We start from the raw sequence: 14,847 nt of genomic DNA on the forward strand, positions 1-14,847 counted from the left end.
CCAGTGCCCACCCAGGCCATGGGTAAGTTCTTAGTCCGGTTTATTGTTTAATGGTCATTAGCAGAGATGAAAACCTCCCCTCCGCCCTGAAACCAGCTCAGCCTACAGTGAGGCAGACCCTACATGTGGTTTTGGGAACTGCTAAACATATGTGATGTTTTAGTATAACACCAGGTTCATTGCCTTCAGATGCAACCCCGTGCCTCACAGAACAATGCATTCCAGAAGCTGCCAGGGAAGAGCCAAGTGAGTCTGAAGAGTCAGAGAGCAGTGCAGCTGCTGTTGGCGGTGCTCCTCCTGCTCATTCTCTGATCTCTGGAGATGCAGCCCAGCCTGGACTCCAGCAGCGGCCAGCAGTGTGAAGCCCTCCTGCATCCCGTGGGTGGTATGAGGAGCACCAGGCAGTCAAAGAGGGTTCCAGCTGCCATTGGCTCCCTAGGGACCCTGAGAAATCACTCTCTGGACCTCTGCCTCATCTTCCACGAAATAAAGATTCTCTGAGACACCCCTACTCCACTTCCAGAAGGCTTTCATGACTCCTGCCCAGCATGACTGGCTCCGAGACCTACCCGACAAGGTTTTCCAGCGACTCAGAAGAAACGTCAGTGAGCACACAGTGTGTGCTCATGTCTGCAGAGCGCCCAGCCCCCTGCCCTGCACAGCGCTGTCAGGGCGTCCTAGGCACGCGGAAAGCTCCCGGAGGCCAGATTTGAGTCTCTCCCTCCACTGCACTGCCTGACACTTTTAGACGCTAATGTATTTGTTGAATGAGATGAACCTCTTCCTCTATGAGAGCAAGTAGGAATCCTAAGGACAGGAATGGGAATAATGAGAATAATACCCATCTTATAGGGAGTTTTTAGAAGGGCATGAAATAACATAGGTACTGAGGCATCTGAACAGATGATCACCCCTCCGCCTCCCCTTTGGAACAGGATGCTCTACCTTAGAGCAAGTGGTATACCTAAAGACAGGTGTTCTGGCCCCATTTGTACCTCTCGTCCTGGAACACAGGAGGGGCTCGCAGACATGTGAATGAATGAACAGCGTGTGTGCTCTCAAAGATCGCTCTGTCCTTAGCTACCTTCTGGCTTGTGTTATGTTCCAGTTGCCTCTTTTAGACTCTAAGCAGTTTGAGGGGTAGGTTGGTGTCCTATAGTTATTTTGTATCCTCTGTAGTCACAACAGTTTTGCTAGGCATGAGGCAACATATTATGTACATAAAGTCAATTACAATAGTATGACCTTGATACTACTTAACAGAAAGGGCAACATTTTTGCTTCTGAGAAATACTGTTAATATCATCTTTTAATGTTTACTAGCTGTTCTACACCCTGATCATAGAATAAATAGGCCTCGATCTCCATGAATGAATAGAAGTTACCAATAAATTCATGAGAAATGTGCCTTCTTCACTGATAGGAAATTAACTGCCTTAACATGGACTTTATTTCCATGTATATAATATGTTGCCTCATGCCTGGCAAAACTGTTGTGACTACAGAGGATACAAAATACCTAGAAAGTGACTGTGTGTACTTGGTTGCTTAGCCATGTCACTCAACCATGTCCAACTCTTTGCAACCCCATGGACTGTAGTCCCCCAAGCTCCTCTGTCCATGGGATTTTCCAGGCAAGAATATCAGAGTGGGTTGCCATTTCCAGTATTCCTCCAGGTGATCTTCCAAACCCAGGGATCAAACCCTCATCTCCTTTGTCTCCTGCGTTGCAGGAGATCTTTACCTGCTGAGCCATCAGGGAAGAAAGCGACTAGTAATTCTCAATTCTCTCTGGAAGAATAAAGAATCTGTATGCTTTACATATAACACCCCTTTAGAATGCATAAACACACCCATCCCTAAGAGCCTGGCCACAACTGCTTTCTTTGAACCTTTTTTGGGAGGGAGACTGGTGTTCGAAGGGCTTGTGATTCATTCAAGTTGCTGACCAGTTCAAATACTTGACTGCCAACCTGATCTTTCAGACACTGTTCTTTCGCTCACCCTGGCCCAGTTCTGCCAACACATTTGTTCACGTGGGAGAAAACCATATGTCCCAAGAATTGTGTACACGTGTCCCCAGATCTGCAGACGTGTGTCCCAAAGCCTGGCATACTAGGCATGCTATTTAAACAGAACTTGGATTTACATGCACAAGGTCCTTGTTTGTGTGTCTCTCAGGAACACATGCTCTTTTTCCACAAAGTGACCAGAACAAGGCTCTGAGCACAGAGCCAGTCCTCCTGCAGCTCTTTGTTCCCTGGAAGAAAATTCCACAAACGTTGACTCACTAATTTACTCTAATGAAAAAGCTGTAGGCAGTCTCAAGTCTGAGTAAGCGTGAATGTTAGAAAGGTCCCTCCAGACTTACAATGCATTTTTCAATGTTCTGTCTGGGATGAGAATATATTAATAAACAGAGTGTTCAAGATGCTTCTGTTAAGCTACTTCTAAGAGCAAACATTTCCGATTGTTTAAAATGAAAGGTTTCAGACTTAAAGTGATTCCAGTGATTCCCCAAAGAATGTTCTCCTCCCAGCAAAAGTGGAGTCAAGTGGATTAGATCTACCCTTCCACCAAAAACAACACAAAAATAGTTTTTGAGATACTACACATCAGTCAATGAAGGACAATGACCTCTAGAACAAAAGAGAAAAGCTTTGTGATGTTGGCATAGACAAGGAATTCTTAGCTACAACACCAAAAACATGATTCATGAAAGAGAAAACAATCAATTGAACTTTCTTAGAATTCAAAATCCTGGCTCTTCAAAAGACATTGATAAGAGAATGAAAAGATAAGCCATAGAGAGAAAATACTTGCAAGTTATATGTCTTATAAAGGAATTGTATCCAGAATATACAAACAACTCTCAAAACTCAACAATCCAACTACAAGCAAACATCCTAGTTTTTAAAAATGAGAAACAGTTGAACAGATATTTTGACAAAGAGGACACAGAAGTAAATAAGCATAAGAAAAGACCATTAATTATGAGGGAAATGCAAATTAAAACCATAGGAAGACTTTGGGGCTTCCTTGGTGGCTCAGACAATAAAGAATCTGCTGCAATGTAGGAGACTCAGGGTTTGATCTCTCTGGGTCAGAAGATATCCTGGAGAAGGAAATGTCTATCCACTCCAGTATTCTTGCCTGGGAAGTCCCGTGGACAGAGGAGCCTGGCGGGCTATAGTCCATAGGGTCGCAAAGAGGCAGAGATGACTTAGTGACTAAACCAACCACTATTTTTATCTTCTCAACAACTCTATCCTGGAATAGAAAATGGTAACCCACTCCAGTATTCTTCCCTGGAAAATTCCGTGGACAGAGGAGCCTGGAGGGCTACAGTCACCGAGATGGGTCCTAAAGAGTCAGACACATGACTGAGCGACTAACACTTACTTGCCAGGGAGACATCACCACACAGCTATTAGAAAGGCTAAAACTAAACAGACGAATAATGCCTTGCATTAGCAAGGACATGGGGCAATCTGTATTCACACACACTTCTTGAGGGGATGCACAACTATCCAGCCACTTTGGAAAATAGTTACACACCTACCATAAGACCCAGGTCTTCCACTGCTGCTAGCTTTTCACTCAAGAAAAAGAAAGCACTGTTCATACATAGACATATACATGATGTACAACTTGGTGTGTGTGCTGGTTGCTCAGTCGTGTCCGACTCTTTGAAACCCCATGGACCGTAGCCCACCAGGCTCCTCTGTCCATGGGGATTTTCCAGGCAAGAACACTGGAGTGGGTTGCCATGCCCTCCTCTAGGGGTATCTCCCCAACCCAGGGATCGAACCCAGGTTTCCCGCATTGCAGGCAGATTCTTTACTGTCTGAGCCACCAGGGAAGCTCGAGAATACTGGAGTGGGGAGCCTATCCCTTCTTCAGGGGATCTTCCCGATTCAGGAATTGAACTGGAGTCTCCTGCATTGCAGGCAGATTCTTTACCAGCTGAGCTACCAGGGAAGCTTAACTTTCTCTGAAACTTTCCCTAATTTGGAAACAATCCAAATGTCCATCAATGGGTGACGGGACTACCAAACTGTGGAATATCTTCACAATGGGAGGTTAGTCAGCAATAAGTAGGAATGAAGTACTGATATATGGCAACAGCATGGATGAATCCCCAAATAATTATGTCACGTGAAGGAAGCCAGATACAACAGACTACATACTATAATGCTGTGTAATTCCATGTATATGAAACACTAACATATATGAACCAATCTACATTGCCAGAAAGCAATCCAGAAAGCAGCTGGGGAGTAGGAGATAGCAGGAGAGGTGATGGATACGCAACAAAGTCTACCGTATAGCACAGGGAACTACATTCAATAGTCTGTGATAAAAGATAATGGAAAAGATTATTTATATATATATATATGTGTGTGTGTGTATATATATATATGTATAACTGAAGCACTTTGCTTATAGCAGAAATTAACAATAGTGTAAACCAAGTATACTTCAATTTTTAAAAAAGGCACAAGAAAACTTCTGGAGTGATGGATATGTCTGCTGTCTTGATTTCAATAATTGTTTCATGGGTGTATACATGTGTCAAACATCCCAAACGGTAGGCTTTAAGTATGTTCAGCTTATTTTGTATCAATTTCACTGTAATAAAAAATACTAAAAATATATTCATAGGAAGGGCTGATGCCAAAGTTCCATTACTTTGGTCACCTGATGTGAAGAGCCGATTCACTGGACAAGATCTTGATGCTGGGAAGGCAAAAGGAAAAGGGAGTAGCAGAGGGTGAGATGGTTAGATAGCATCACCGACTCAAAGGTCATGAATGTGAGCAAACTCTGGGAGATAGTGAAGAACAGAGCAGCCTAGCATGCTTCAGTCCACGGGGTGGCAAAGAGTCAGACATGACTTAGCAACTGAACAACAAGACATTGATTTGCTTTGGGGGGGTCTGGCAGAAAATCATCATTTATGATTTAGACATTTGGCAACCAGCTCACTGTGCTGGAGCTAAAAGCAAGCCAGCAGAGGACAGTCTGAGATCCTGACGACTGGTGTGGCCTCCGGGTGTTTCCACCATCCCACTGTGCACTGAGATTCCCAAAGGCATTGAGATTCCTTTAGGCTGTAGATAAACAAGTTTTAACTTCTGTTGTTGAGTCTCATTATATGCAAATTGCTTCAAAGTGTATCATATTTTTCATGAGATTACATGATACCAATTACACGCTCATTTTACAACTGTACTTGTGCCTGCCCAATCATTTACACGAATAACATAATTCATCAAGAAAGAATTACACCTGCTCCCCGGTCCCCTGCCCCCAGCCCAGGTCTGTTAGGAGAGACAGTGACTGAAACTGCCCACCCGGGCAAGCCACCATAGTAACTATTCGCATGAGTTATTTTACAACAGGAGATCCTGTTAAGGAACACGGAACTAACAAGCCACCACCAACTGGAAGCGTTTGGGAAAGGTCAAAAGGAGATGCCACATGTCCTAACAACCTTCCAGAATCCTCCTCGCTGGAATCCATCTGGGCTGAATGAGGTGCATGCCACCAGGAAGGACCCTGAGTCAGAATAAAGAATAACTGGCCAGAGACAACCTGGGGACTAACCCCATTACTATAAAACCCAAGACTTCGAGCAACGTGGGAGAGCCATCCTCCTGGGTTCCCTTACCCTCCTGCTCTCCACCCAGGCGCCCCTTCCCAATAAAGTCTCTTGCTTTGTCAGCATGCGTGTCTCTTTGGATAATTCATTTCTGAGTGTCAGACAAGAGCCCACTCTCAATCCTCGAAGTAAGTAAGTAAGTAAGTGTTAGTTGCTCAGTCGTGCCCGACTCTTTGCCACTCCATGGGCTGCAGCCCACCAGGCTCCTCTGTCCATGATATTTTCTAGGCAAGGATGCTGGAGTGGGTTGCCATTTCCTTCTCCAGGGGATCTTCCCAACCCAGGGATTGAACCCAGGTCTCCTGCACTGCAGGCAGATTCTTTACAAAGGGAGCCCCTCGATCCTGGAAGGGGTCCCCCTTTCTGCAGCAGCTCCACTAAGAAAGACTTTCAAGAAAACCAACAGGAGAGAGTAACTGTGCTCCTGATTCTTGGCTGGATTATCCTGCCTCATGCTCTACTTTCCTTTACTTCCTTTTGTGAGAGTTGTGGAGAGCATTGTTGGCTGTGTTCCCCAAAGTTTTAGAGCCCATCATTTATTATCCCTGAGATTTTCCATTAAGTCATGTTCTGAGGCCACTGATAACTAGCCAAACTACCTATCACTGAATTCACCTTGTGGGAATTTGACTCTTATCATGTGAAATATTCAGAGAAAGTAAAGGCCAGTGTGATATGCACTGGGTCTTCAGTGTAAAAACCCTGGAAAGTGACCTTCTTTTATCAACCAACCCCAAAAGACATACCATTCCAGTGGCATAAACAAATCTCTAAAGGATGAACCATTATTTCAGTAGTAACACAATTATAATATTGGTCATCAAGCCTGTCAACACTGTCCTCAGCAAAACAGAAATAGTTGAAAAAGGATTTCTTATACAAATCACATGGGCTGAACTTGGGCAATAAATTTTCCAAAAGAAAGCAAATATAAAAACGTTAAATTAGCATGACCGTGTACAATGTTTTTTGAACCAGACTGAAGAAACTGCTTGCAAAATGAAATGAGAAGCATATTTTAAGTGTCATGACGAACCAAGTTATCCAAATCAGTATTCTGTAGAAAGTGCTAACACCTTGACTACATCTGTAATTCAGTAAATTAGAAACAAGCTCAAGAGTTTACTTTCCATATTTACACAAGACAAGAAAGGTGACTCCTATGAAGAATAGTGAATATAAGATTCCAAATCTGGCAAAGAATGAGATGATCCCAGCTGGCCCTGGACCACTAATAATGTTTTTGAAAGATTGGGTTATTAGATGAACAGTTGTAGAAGATGGACATTATTTATGCAACGTTAAAGCAAACATTCCCATTAACCAAACATTTCCTAAATTGCCAGCAGAAATGGGAAACTTGATCTGACACCTGTAGCAAATCTGAGAACCTTCTCCGGCCCCGAGCTCAGGGTTTTGCCACGATAGTGCACATTGATCTTACATTCTGCTCAGGAGGGGAAGGAGCCACACCTTTCACTTTAAATGAAGTTTGTTTCAAAGGTATTCTGAAAAAAATAATTTTCTTCCTAATCAGTTTTGGGATCCTATTCCCCTGACCAGGAATGGAACTGTATTGGAAGTACAGAGTCTTAATCACTGGGTTGAAGGGGAAGTCCCCTAATCAGTTTTTAAACTCTCGTTGCCTCCCGTGGATAATATACCCCTATTCTTCCCAAAGCCTCAAGAACTTTCTCAGCTCTCCGCTTTCTCTGGGCCCACAGTGTGTGGCTGTGGGTCCTTCCTTTGACAGATGCCAAGAGGCTCTACTTACGTCATGCATGGAGTCCAGAAGCTTGGTCAGTTGGTAGAACCTCTGCCAGCTCTGCCCAGAATTGTTGGGACACTTCGTTACCATCTTTCTCAGCTCCTTGATGTAATTTGTCCTCATTTCTTCAAACACAGCCTGGCTTTTGAGGCCATCCTTTGGAACTGTGGTGAAGGAATACAGACATGTTAAGTTCTCAAAAGGGAAAACAGCTTTAGCATCTTCGTGGTTAAATGGCTTGGACTATTTTGAGGTCATGAAGCTCACACTTTGAGACTGACACTGCATCTTGCTTATTGCATTTGTGAATAAATGTGTGTGTGCTCAGTCGCTCAGTTGTGTCTGACTCTGTGTGACCCCACAGACTGCAGCCTGCCAGCCTCCTCTTCCTCTGTCCATGGGATTTTTCTGGCCAGAATACTGGACTGGGCTGCCAGTTCCTTCTCTGGGGGATCTTCCAGACTCAGGGATCGAACCTGCATTTCCTGCATCTCCTGTATTGCAGGAGGATTCTTTACCACTGAGCCACTGGGGAATCCCTTATGAGTAAATGTGGCAGCTAAATAATGGTTAACCTCTGTATACACACATATACAAAAGAGTAACTGGTTCAGCAGGTGTATGTTAGAATGCCCTTTACTTATATTAACTTGCTTAATCTTGACATCAATCTTCTGACATAATCATCATATTATTCTCATTTCACAGATGTGGAGACTGAAGGTTGGAGGTTTAATCACCAGCCCAAGGACACAATAAACACATGGCAAAGAAAGAGCAGAAACCTAGGCCTGCTTCCAATGCCTGTCTCTTAAGCACAATGCTTCACTATCTTGTGGCCTGTCTTCAAAGTTTCTTTGAATCCTAATGTGCCAATACCTCAGATGTAGGAAAATACACTTTGATTTTTCAGGACAACTGGAAGAAACACAGACAACCTAAGCTGGGGCTGAAATTAGAAATTCAAGTTCAAATCTCAAAGACACTTGGGGAACCTCTGTCTACCAGGGGCAGGACATGCTGCAAAGAAGCACTTCCTAGTTTCTTTGCTCTAAGGTCACATGACCACCAAGGCCCTGTCACGTGACCACCCAGACACCCTGCTAGCAGGTCTGTGCCCGGATTTACGTGTGTGATGCATAACAGGACAGTGCTCTACATACAAAACAAGATCAAAAACTTCTGAAGGGAAGAAATCACATTCATCTTTATCTTCAATAAGAGAAAATTAAGAAGCATGTTTTCTTCTTTCCTTGTATAGAGCGTCTCTGTGTGTGCGTGTGTGTGCGTGCTCATGTCAGACTTTTGTGACCCCACGGACTGTAGCCTCCCAGGTTCCTCTGTCCATGGAATTCTCAGGCAAGAATAATGGAGTGGGGTGCCATTTCCTTCTCCAGGGAATCTTCCCGACCCAGGGATTGAACCCAGGTCTCCTGCACTGCAGGCAGATTCTTTACCATCTGAGTCACCAGGGAAGCCCTCTAGAGTTGCTAGCTTTTTCTAATTAAATGAAAAATACCTCACTGAAAATAATACTTTGAAATTCAGCACCTGTAAGCATAATGAGTGCTTCTGGGACTTGAAAGGAGATACTCTTTCCCAGGACACACGTGAACACAGTTTATGGAGATAGAGAGCAACCTGTGCCTGCGTCCTGGGAGGAGATGCAGGGCAGGGTGTAAACTACAGGTGCTCCCTTTGAAAATCTACTTACATGTTTGCTTTTGTTCACTACAGCCAATGGGTACTTATGCTTTAACTCTGAAGAATATAGTCACTGAGAACTTTCACTTTTGGAAGATGAAGATGAGAAAAATTCATCTTGTGATATTAATAGTCTGAGTATGAAATTGCTCTTACTTTCATTTCTCAATTGCACATGCTATTTGCTAATTTATCATAACTGGTATCAATAAAAATTCACTTGGGTCATCAGCTCTTTAGAACAGCTCAGTATGTTTTTGAGTGTTACATGTAACCTCGGGAGTCAAGAATACCACTGCTCCTAAATAAACCCTGTTGTCCTATATAAAGATATGATTATCTTGCAAATTAACTTCACACATGATGTTAATGACCTCCTTGAGTTTTAATTGTTGAGGCTTTTGATTTGTTTATCTTAACAAATATCTTGTTTGTTTATCTTGGTTTATCTTAACTCTATTTTTGTGGGGAAAATATAAATCCCTTGTAGGCACTGCACACATTCCTGAGGCTGCCACAATATTAGTTGTGGTTTCAAATATCTGACATTCACACTCAGAATTAAATGTCATTCATTATGTAACAGTTTTTCTTTCAAATTAAACCCTTGTTTTGAAAATATAAAAAAACATAAAGAAGGATGGTAATAAGTAGAATGTTAACTGTGAAACTATAGATTCGCTTTCTACCAAAATTTTAAGGTTAACCCAAAACTTTATAAAGGAAACTGAGAGTTTATATATAAATGCTTTCACAGCCCACCTATTGATACACATTTTTTTTTAAGGTTTCAAGATGTTACAGAGTAAACCTTTCATTTTTCAATATAGATACTTATGGATATTACACATTTAAAAAATTACCTAAAATTAGAATGGAGTGAGTACATTTCATGACTATATTTCAGTGTTATTTGGTGTAGCTACTGAGATTAACCAAAAGTTTTCATATTTCTGACAGTTGTGTTATCAAAAATTCTCAAGATTATGAACAACTTGTGTCAAATATTACTTGTGTTTTACTGCTGTGACTGGAATATATTGTACCATTTTCCCAGCCAGATATTTTAGAAGTTGAAACAGACCCACAAATAAAAGAGAACTTAGGCAAAACCTCAAATTTTGGAGGTCTGCCTAGATTTTTCTGAATTTACTTATTAAATGCAGCAGGGCTCCTGGAAATCATCCAGAATCTATGGGCTGGAGAAGAGCAAAGAGACAGCTGGGTGGGAAGCTGGTTTGCTTTCCTGTGTGAGCAAAAAGAACATGATCTTCTTGATGTCACAGCTTAACTTTCCTTATACACTGGACATCAGGTGTATAATGTAACCTAAATAAGAAGAAAAATTTTCATACATTCTATCACAGATTAGCAAAATAAGCTTACTAAAGCCTGAAGTTTTTCTGATTTATACAATTCTTTACTTCTGTTCTCCTGGTTTTTTATTTTGCTTTTTCTGCATCAACAAAAATCAGCTTTGAATGTACTGAATTACCTGGAAGCTAATAAATTAATCTGGGGAGCTAAATGATATCAGAATTGATTATAAGGTTGACTGAGTAAATGGATGTTAAAGGACAAGACACCAACAACAATTGAGTGGCCAGTGTTTATAAAGGATTATCATGTACATTTTTAGAAAAAAATTTAAATCCTATCATCCATCTGATATTTTTTTTCCTTTTTAAAATTTCTTCTAATGGTTAATGATATAGCTTGGAAAGGGGACTAAAATCACTGTTGCTGAATTTAAAGAGTACATTTCCAGGGGAATTCCCTGGCGGTCCAGAGGTTAGGACTCTGTGCTTTCACAGCTGAGGGCGCAGGTTCAATCCCTGGGCAGGGAACTAAAGGTACATTTCCCAAGTTATGTTCTAGAAAGGATAAGCTGGGAGCCTCAGAAACCTTGAAGAACAATGGAGCAGGGAGAAGAGCCTGGTTCTACTGAGCCTGTGGACGGACTGCAAACACTAGCTCCTGAATGTGGGCTGAGCGTATAGTGAGGAATGGTGGGTCCTGAGGACTGGTGGGGCCTGCAGTAAACTGGGGAGAGCGTGGGCTGCCCCGTGCAATCAAAGTCCATGAAAATCAAACAAGACAAAAGGCCGAAAGCAACCTGAAAAGCCTTGCCGGCCAAGCGAAACACAGCTGAGACGTGCTGACCCCACCTCCCTCCCAGGCTGCTGGTCTGGCTCGCTGCTGGAGTCCAGCCCAGCTGGCTCACCCTCCCCTCTCCCTGCGGCTGTCCCCTGCTGCCAGCCTGCTTTCCACCCTTGCATCCGGCTGGAAGTGAAGGCCAAAGCCCTGGGTCTGAGTCCTAACTCACCAAGGAGGCTGCACAAATTCACACCTGCATGCCTCTGTCTTGTCCACTTTAGACAAGCTACCAGTCTTGCAGCGTTAAATTAGATAATAGAGGAAAAACTCTTTGGAAACTGAGAGATGCTAGATGTGTGTGTAGAGCAAATACTGATCCACATCGGCCGCTGCCTCCCCGCTTCCTGTCCTACCTGGTGCAGGCTTCACTCTTCCCCAGACCCAATCCCTCTGTGCTGGATCAGCATCTTATCCATTCTATCCTCAAAGCTTGGCTGCTCAGGCCACTCATTTCCAAATGGCTCTACTGAAAACCCTTAACCCCAGCCACTGATTCCTGGGCCATGGAGAGGGCTGGGCATGTCTTAGATGCTCTTTTCAGCTTCCAGGGGGTCACTCAACAGCCTCTCCTCCTTTGAAGTTGGCGCCACTCGCCCTGGTGTCCTGGAACCCAGGACATTTCTGTTTCCTCAGTGGTCACAGCACTCAGTTCTGAGATTTCCTTTCTATCCTGTCTCCTGCCATCATCCCAGACTCACCCTCGTCTGATGAGAGCTTCCTCAAATTCCTTCCCCTCTGTTTGGAAAGGCTTGTGCCGCTGTCAGGGGAAGAAGCGTTTAGCATCCTTGCCAAGGCTAATCCTGCCCTCCCTCGTCTCTCCTGGCTCCGTCTGCCATCAAGTTCTCTCCTCTCACGCTTGGTTCCAGACGCCCAAAGCAGCTTCCCATCAATCTGCGAGTCCCTGGCCGTCTGGCACCTGCCTGATGCCGCATGGTCAACCCCGGTAGAATTCTGTCAGCATTCCTGGCTTCCATTGGAAGCTCTGCCATGAGTCACGCCTCTGGGAAGCCTTGAACTCTTGGCCCTCTCCCAGCTCCTCTGCCTCCCTGATGGTTCTGCCCTGTCCCTCAGCGCTGCCATCCTCCTTTCAAGCACCTCAGTGGATCTTTCCTCTTCTCCCTGTGCCTCGGCACCCCCACTTGCCATTGGACTTTCCTGTTCTACAAGGATCATGTACCCAAATTTGTTTCCTGAGTTCTAGTCTCCCAACTTTCCCCTTTTTAGGCCTCTCTCCGAGGCTACGCATGCTCAGTCACTCAGTCGTGTCCGACTCTTTGCGACCCCATGGACTGAAGCCCGCCAGGCTCCTCTGTCCATCAGATTCTTCAGGCAAGAACACTGGAGTGGGTTGCCATGACATCCTCCAGGGGATCTTCCTGACCCAGGGACGGAAGCCACATCTCCTGTATCTCCTGCATTGGCAGGTGGGTTCTTTACCACTTCCCCTGGAGAAGTCATTTTACACTCCATAAGATCTGCTCCAATCCCGACAAGAATGCACTTCTCTTTACAGTATCAGTACCACCTCACAATCGTCTCTGCCCTCAAAACCTAGGTTACTTCTGATCCAGACAATTTCGCGCCCCCTTCTCGTCAAGGCTGATTCTGCACTGTGTCTTGAATGCATCTGGTGCTGTCAGCAAGCTGCCCACCACCAGTAAGAAAGTGAAAGTGTAGTCACTCAGCTATGTCTGACTCTTTGTGACCCTGTGGGCTGTAGCCCGCCAGACTCCGCTGTCCATGGGATTTCCCAGGCAAGAATACACCATTATTCAGGCTGTTATTTCAACAGCCTCACAGCAGGTCTCTGGGCTTCCAGTCTGGCTCAATTCTCTGTCTGACGTGGCCTCTCTCTCTCCTCATCCCATTTCCTTTCCTCCAGTCTATCTACTGCCAGACACATCTTCATGAAGGACCCCTTTGGTCATGTCAGCCCACTGCTCAGAGCCTTGTGGACCACACTCCCCTGCTTGCCTAATAGACACCAGATGTCTTCAACAGGTGGGAATCTTCCAGTTCAATCTACAGGGCAACCATTCCTCCCCAATCAAATAGTACCTGATATGCCTTGAAAAATTAGTGGATACATAAATGAGATAACAAATGACAACATTAACAGGCAAAACAACTCCCCAGAGCTAAGCACTATTATGTGGGTCTGCTTCCCACCCCACCATGCTCTCTCACGCCCCCCAGCAGGAAGGTCAGCTCGTGCCTCGGACTCAATCCCTCACCTTGGCAAAGCTCTCTGAGATGAAGCTTCCTCAAGAATCCTCTGATGCCAAGAAGGGAGCATGTGCTTCCCTTCTCTGAGCCCTCAGGACATTCTTTATCATGGTAGACAATCACTTTCCACAGTGTATTAAAATTACCTTGAATTTATCTTACGGGTGATAGTGAAGGACAGGGAAGACTGGCGTGCTGCAGGTCATGGGGTCACAAAGAATTGGAGGTGACTCAGCGACTGAACAACAAAAACACAACCTCCCCGAGGGTTGAGTCTGTGCCTCGTTCATTCTAGTAGTTGCTGAACTGCCCAGTCCCACCATACACATAACAGACATTTAACCAATACTTAGTGGCTGGATGGATGAAGGAATCAAGGCAGGTGTATCACCCAAAGCTTCTAACTCTGCAAGTAACTTAATGTATCCTGTACCAAAGCCCTCTGCCTACCTCCTCTTACTTTTTATACTGACTACCTGGGCCTAGAAATAGGCTAGTCTCCTAAAGGGAAGATGATGTGACAGTGTAAAAAAGTGCCAGTTGGACATCAATTTACTTGTGCTCAGCAGCAGCAACACTTTCATTACGGTGTATTCCTCGAAGGTGAGCTGCAGCCGGACAAACTGAAGGCTGATCTGGTGCATCCCCTGGCAGAGCTCATACATGGCAGACTGGTGCATCTTCTCTCTGCAAAGCAAAAGCAAAGATGTCTGAGAATGGAAAGCCCAGGACCAGACCCAGACCAGCAGCCCCAGGAGAAATCTGAATCTGAGTTATGCGTTCGGCTTCAATGTGGAGCAGATGTGTATTTGCAAGAGAAGTCAGCTGCCTAGCACGGTAACTGGTAAATTGCCTCTGGACCAACCCACCCAGGCTGTTTATTCATCCCCTGGGAGAATGTCAGACGCACCGAAAGCAACCTTTTTGGAAGCGTGCCATGATGTCACGTTACATCAAGAGTGATAACGTGTGATGGTGCTGTGTGTGCTCCTGAGATCGTCCACTGAGTGGAGGAGCTGCTGTGACGTGAGGTGAAGCCCAGAGATTCCAAGCCCTCACTGTTTGGAAGAGCTGTGTTAGGTGCTATGGACACAGGACAACGATGACCAGTCTCGTTTCCACACAGACCTCTGTTACCCTCCCATGGAGGTCGTGAAATGTGCCTGCTAACTCTCTGCAGCAACACATTTAAAAAGAAAAACCAGGGACTTTCCTGGAAGTTCAGTGGTGAAGACTTCACGTTCCAATGCAGTGGATGTGGGTACAATCCCTGGTCACAAAGCTAAGACCCCACATGCCTCGTGGCCAAAAAACCAAAACATAAAAC

General features: G+C 44.5%; 1 protein-coding gene across 1 annotated transcript in view; it reads right to left on the reverse strand.

The window, feature by feature from the left end:
- The window catches only part of NR3C2 (nuclear receptor subfamily 3 group C member 2), a 418,452-nt gene that overhangs the window by 33,893 nt on the left and 369,712 nt on the right, over nt 1–14,847 (reverse strand). Inside the window, 2 exon segments of the mRNA XM_081544295.1 lie at nt 7,440–7,597; nt 14,077–14,207. Coding sequence (XP_081400421.1) covers nt 7,440–7,597; nt 14,077–14,207 — 289 coding nt within the window.

This window comes from Giraffa tippelskirchi, chromosome 11 (assembly GCF_054371585.1).
Source record: "Giraffa tippelskirchi isolate mGirTip1 chromosome 11, T2T-mGirTip1v1.2.pri, whole genome shotgun sequence".
Classification (NCBI taxonomy): Eukaryota; Metazoa; Chordata; class Mammalia; order Artiodactyla; family Giraffidae; genus Giraffa; species Giraffa tippelskirchi.